Source organism: Cryptotermes secundus, unplaced genomic scaffold (assembly GCF_002891405.2).
Source record: "Cryptotermes secundus unplaced genomic scaffold, Csec_1.0 scaffold468, whole genome shotgun sequence".
Classification (NCBI taxonomy): Eukaryota; Metazoa; Arthropoda; class Insecta; order Blattodea; family Kalotermitidae; genus Cryptotermes; species Cryptotermes secundus.
The window spans coordinates 2718840-2725078 of record NW_019721526.1 but is presented as its reverse complement, the minus strand read 5'-3'; the positions used below and the strand labels follow the sequence as shown (position 1 = coordinate 2725078).

At 43.3% G+C, this 6239-nt stretch overlaps 1 protein-coding gene across 1 annotated transcript in view; it reads left to right on the top strand.

The window, feature by feature from the left end:
* Positions 1 to 744: 744 nt before the first annotated feature.
* The window catches only part of LOC111875546 (farnesol dehydrogenase), a 7942-nt gene continuing 2447 nt past the window's right edge, over positions 745 to 6239 (top strand). Inside the window, exons 1-2 of the mRNA XM_023871882.2 lie at positions 745 to 930; positions 4381 to 4549. Coding sequence (XP_023727650.1) covers positions 799 to 930; positions 4381 to 4549 — 301 coding nt within the window. The 5' untranslated portion in view covers positions 745 to 798. The remainder of the gene's footprint in view (positions 931 to 4380; positions 4550 to 6239) is intronic.

Genomic DNA, 6239 nt, shown 5'->3' with positions numbered 1-6239 from the left:
CAGCTATATATACAACATGTAACAAGCACGAAAAGAAATTGTACGATTCTGAAAGTTACCTATGTATTAAGAAAAAGCACATTCGAAATTGTAGTCAGGCCGGTCACAGTGGCCCCACGGTCTAAGAAGTGAAAAGTTTTCACTAGCTCAAAAATTAGGATCGTGGACCGAATCCCACTTTAGGCATGGATGTTGTCTGAGTTTGTGTTGTCCCGTGTAGGTAGCGACCTTGCGACGGGCTGATCTCCCTTCCGAGGGGCCTTAAGACCTGTCTGATCGTTTCATAATTTCAGAATTAATTCTAAATGGTAACAAACCAGATAGCTTCGTAACTTGTACTCTTTTCCAAGTATAATTAGAATGATCAAGTCAAGGAAGATGAGGTGGTCGGGCTTGTAGTACGAATGGGGGAAGAAGGGGAATGCATATAGGATATTGGTGGGAATGCCAGAAAGAAAAAGACCACTAGGAAGACCAAGGTGTATGTGGGTGGACATTATTAAAATGGATCATATGGTATGGTATGGATTGGATTGATCTGGTTCAGGATAGGGACCAGTGGAGAGCTCTTGTGAACACGATAATGAACCTTCGGGTTCCATAAAATGCTGGGAAATTCTTAAGTAGCTGCAGATTTGGCGGCTCCTCAAGAAGGGCTCAGCTCCATAAGTAAGTAAGTAACAATCCAGAGAGCCTAACCTGTCAAGGTTGAAGAAGAAGGAGGAGAAGTAGTACTCAGCATGATAAGCAGCAGAATGCTATGCTCAGTTTCGTTGTCTCCCCCTTAGTTCTTCTGCCATGGAGCGATGGGCCGGACGTGTTGCCGTGGTGACGGGAGCCAGCTCTGGGATAGGCGCCGCCATTGTCCAAGAGCTGGTCAAGAAAGGGCTGAAGGTTGTCGGACTGGCCAGGAGAATAGATCGGCTGCAGGTACATTCAGTTTCTTATTCATGTATTCATACGAGTGTAAGCAAATCTTCGTTGTAATTTCAATTAAGTTCCCTTTACTCCTATGTTACCTTCATAACAGATTTTAAGATGACAGTAGTCTAGCGCAGGAGGTTAAAATTTGGCGCCTTTTTTATTTAATTCTAGGGCTCCATTCTGACACTTCTATTAAAGGTATAGACACAGACAGGGTGGCGTAAGGGCAACAAGGCTTAAATATGAATTCAGCCAATTTCATGGTATGATGGACCTAATGTACTGCAATACTAAACCGAATGCTGTTAAGCCACTTATATTTTAATGTCAACCATGCTTTCACGTAGATAACAAGCGGTACCCTGGTGATCGAGACATGATAATAAAATTGGTAACGGAGAAAATTCCACTAATGCCAGAAAGTAAATCTCATAAAAAAAATAATTTCCTTAAGTTGTAATAGGTTTATTGTGTTTTTATTATTCAGAAGAATGGAGCGTGGTCTACTGGGCTTTGGCACCGTGTAGTCATTTAAGCGGTTAGCATCCTTAGGGGAAATATTCTACCGTCATCTTCAAGCAAAAGTGAGCCAAACTGAGTATTTATTTATGGTCTATTTTGATGAAAATATATGTGTTCCCGATTATATAGAATTGGGCGGTACGATAATTAATAAATAACAATTTAAAAGAAAGTGGAAAGAAGCGGTCGTGGTTCATTTCAAAGTTCTGTCCTGACATTAGCTCGAAAAGAGTAAGAAATATCGTGGAAGTTCTTTCTGTTTTAAAATTCTCTGTTTGGGGTGAGACTGGATCCACTTGCTACACCGACATCTCGTGGGTTATTGTACAAGGCCTGGATGGCGGATGAATATGCAGCATTCGGTGGAATGAAAAACGGCAAGAAGAACCGAAGTACTCGAAGATAACCTACTACAGTATCAATTTGTCCACCACAAATTCCACCTGACATTACCTGAAATCGAAACCGGGCCGCCACGATGGGAAGCCGCGACTTATCGCCTGAGCTACGGCACGGCCTGTGAAAGCCCTTAGTTGGGATAATCGATTCCCGGCCGATATTCGAACCCAGGACCTCCGGAAATCGAGGCAGAAATTCTAAACCACTCGCACGCAAGCTTCGATTACAGTTTGTGGTTACAGAGGCGAGACTATCGATGTCAGTGCACCAGCGAGAAAGATGGCTGAGGCAGTAATGCTTCTGTATACTCGTATTTTACTCAAACCTGAATATTCAGCTAAAGTTTACTTTCTAAGGGAATGCTGGCTCTCTTAGTATATAAATAGAACATGGCTGTGAACGCCGAACCAGGAGTCAGGGCAGAGTTCATCTTTATCAGAGCTCAAGCGCATGTAAATATTGATAAGCCCACCTTCTCTACGAGATGGGAAACAGGAAGTGTGTGTCAGGCGACAGTTGCTACAATTTACCAGTGCCGTTGGAAGAAGTAGGAATTCTAGGGATCGTGAAGACGATGGTTCTTTGAGCTTCCCTTTCTCTTCCTACTGCGGTGTTCCCCTCCAGCCCTTCTGGACCATATCATGAAGTGCAACCTGCTTGTCTCTAGCCTCTAGTGAAGGTTATCGCTGCCTACAGTCGTGGAAATAAAATGGCTGGACTACTGAACAGAAATTCTGAGAGATATTCCTGCTGTTGGTAGGAGGGGGTGGGCGTAACCGTTCAAGGGAGATGTGGAGGTGATCGTTCTATAGGACTTTTTCTTTTCCGCCACCATGGTACAGAAAAAACTCGCAAGGTACATATTTACCAACGTCACGATTATTTAAGCCGATCACAATGGCTGTGCAGTCGAAGGCATGAACTATCTCCGCTCACTCGAACTCTGGGATCATGGATTCGAATCCCACTGAAGGCATTGATGTTTGTGTGTGCGTTTATTCTGTGTTTGTGTTGTTCTGTGTGCAGGTGGCCGCCTTGCGACAGCCCGATCACTAGTCCAAGGAGTCGTACCGACTGTGTAAAAAAGATTACAAAACTAAATAAGAGGCCAGGGCCCAGCAAAGGACTGTAGAGCCATTGATGAATGAATGACAATTATTTGCATAGCTTTTTATCGCCATCCGCAGACTTTCACAGACAGCGGCGCTTCACATAGACATGAGCTCACTAAGGTCAGGCTAATATTTGACAGTGACGTCAGACAATCCGACATATGCGTAAAAATAACGTAGCATTCAAGGCTACAGCTTTCCATATCTCCATTTACGCCGTTAGTCCGACTTGTATTTGTCACATCCGGAATCTTCATGTTGCAAATGGATCAGAATGCTTCTAGATGTGGAAAGTGCCTGTAATTACATAGTATATTAAATAGGCAGTTGCGTACAGTCGACAAGAGGTGGTCTTCCAGATCGGGTGTAAGGCAGGAATCTAACAATCCCTCGCCGGAATAAACGTGGTATATTAGAAAATGTTACAAATGACCTCAGCCCTCTGAGGAATTATAAATAAATCTTGAGCCAAAAATATTGAGGGTCTTTCAGAACAGGATGCTGGGGAGAATTTTTTGAGCAAAAGTGAACATTACTAAGAGACCTATATCACTAATAGATGCATCTAAACGCCTTTCCAACTGTGTTGGTCTGAACAGATTGGTCTAGAGGTGTATTGGGGAGGTTCTCCATTCGAATCTCGGGTGGGACAACAGTCGTCTTCGCTGATGTTTGTGTTGCTTTCTTGAATTCCTCCAGACAACCGTCGGGATAGTACTGAACTTGATTACGATCTCTTCCTTCCAAACCCTTTCCAACTAATCATTCGTCATGTCATCTGACTACATAGTTTCACACTGAAAAATTACTATTAAATAACTCAAGGAAAGATAACAAATCTAGAAGTTTGTTATTCTATGTGAAAATATCAAAAGTACTCAAGTACTTGCAGAAGAACATTTTTCTCTTATCTACAGAGTCCAGACCGACACTGGGATCCACCCACCCTCCTATCAAATGGATTTTTTTTGGGGGGGGGGGCTCTTTCCTAGGGATAAATTAGCGGGAGCGTGAAGCTGACCACTCAACTCCATCTAGTGTCGAAGTTAATAAATACGGAGCTTCTCCTCCACTCCCCCGTAAGTCTTTATGGCGTAGTGCTTAGCTAATTATGTCCATGGGCAACGTTATCTTTAGTTTACTTTGTAAGAAAGAAATACGCCGTCTTTCTTCAAGAAATCACCACAGTTTTAATCCGTTATTAGTCCGTATGTGTTAAAGGGAAGGGGGGGAGACTAGAATGAAAACTACGGTTAAAGTCTCCAGAACAAATCAAGAAAAAATGCGAACTTTTGCATCGTCTAGGCATACACAAAAAGTTACCTTCGCAAACCAGGGCCGTGACGGTGCACACCTGTAGGAAAACTTGGTGTCTTATTGCCACTGACTGAATTGTAGAGCCTTACAACGCGAACCTGTGCAGGGGTCGTCCTCCGAGCTACAAGGCCTGGCAGGGGAGCTCCACCCTATACAGTGCGACATCACCAAGGAGCAGGACATTCTGGCCGCCTTCTCATGGATCAAGAAGCACATTGGCGGAGTCGACGTCATGATTAACAATGCGGGAGTAGCGCATCAGTCTTTTCTTTCAGGTAAGATCTTGATTGTTTGTTAACACAACATTTGTTTCTGAACTTCTTGAGAGCTTAAAAGTAGCCACTGTAGTGCGACAGATCATGAGCCGTGTGGAGGCGGGTTCGAATACCTCCACCGTAGCCCTGCGAGTTGTAGGAAGCGACGAAAAAAAAACAGTGTCTTGGGATACAACTGGGACATCTTGTTCCTTGGGGATATGAATACGGGGACTTGGTCCTCCACGTTGGGGAGCCTCGAATTTTAGAGAGTAAAATTTGGTCATGAGTACCGAGAGACACGAACCCGTGAATAACTGCGCTGGCGAGGACCAGCATCATTTGTAAACGGCAGAACCATCCTCTCGTCAGAGAGCACGTTACATAAGGACTATGAAAGCAAGTACTCAGTTAAAAAACTCTGATTGTGAGTCTCAAGGGGCTTGGCACCACGACGAACTGATTGACGGTAAACCGCCAATCGTGAAGTAACTCAGACGCTGAACTGCTTAAGTTACACAGAGCCTAACAAGAGGATGATTGACATGAGTTGGGTGGGGGGATGTGAAAAGAAGATATCGTGCTATATGTCAGGCATTGCCTGTGTCTGAAGAAATGAAGAATGGATCATGAAATCTGACAAATATGGAGTCGAAGTGTTGATTTCAAGACCGCGTCATTCGGCCTTCTTAGGTACAGCGTCTGAGAACATATTAATACCTCATGTATAGCAACTCGGTGCATATGTCTATATTGCGCCACGTGTTTCGATCCGTGTGATCATCATCGGGTGGGTACAATAAGTATATAAGTCACTGAATTGCTGGACTAATAAGAATGTCAAAAGCACACCAAAAATGTAGAAATATAATAAATAGTTAATATGTAATTTAAGATATTCCATAATATGGACCCACATTCGTCCAGCAATTATATGTTTATTGTAACCACCTGATGATGATCACACCGACCGAAACATATAGCGACGTAGAAAATATTTATTTTATTTACTTAAAAAGTGTTGCGTTTACGCCACAATACACCCTTTTAATCGATACACAACACGACACAAACAATAAAGTTAAACGCGCGTTATCCCTGAACGTGCATTACATTATCGTATTCTAAGTCTTTACGAATCAGTCTGAAGTTTTACACGTCTCTCTCACTCGGCACTTAGCTGGTTACAGAGTAAGAAAATTGGCCTTATGTGTGCGAGAATAAAGAATTATGAGTCGTGAGATAGAAGATAGAGACCGTGGAAGTACTTGAAGTAATTGTCCCTGCCTTTTCAGAAAAGTGAGGAAATGCTCAAATTATTTTCTTTCAACGAGGTCTCCGCCCCCTTTGCTTCTCCTTTCGATAATCTTGAACGCTGTTCTCAGTTTTGAGGTCAGGTAACATCGAAAGGGTGGTATGAAGATGATTACGAATGATAGATTTGGGGCACGTAAGTTTTGATAAAGCTCTTCCGATGCTTAATTAAGTACCGCGCAATGGAGGGTTATAGCGGCCTCCGTAGTCTAGAGGTAACGTTCCCACCTCATGACTCGTAGTACGCGGGTTCAAATACCCGGTGGAGGTCGTCGAATTTTTAAGAGCGGAAAAATTCAGGGAACAAGTCCTCCGGGAGGGACTTTAAGCCGTGGGTCCCGTGTCGTAGCTTTACGGCACGTAAAAGAACATCATATCTCCAAAGGAGGTGACTGAG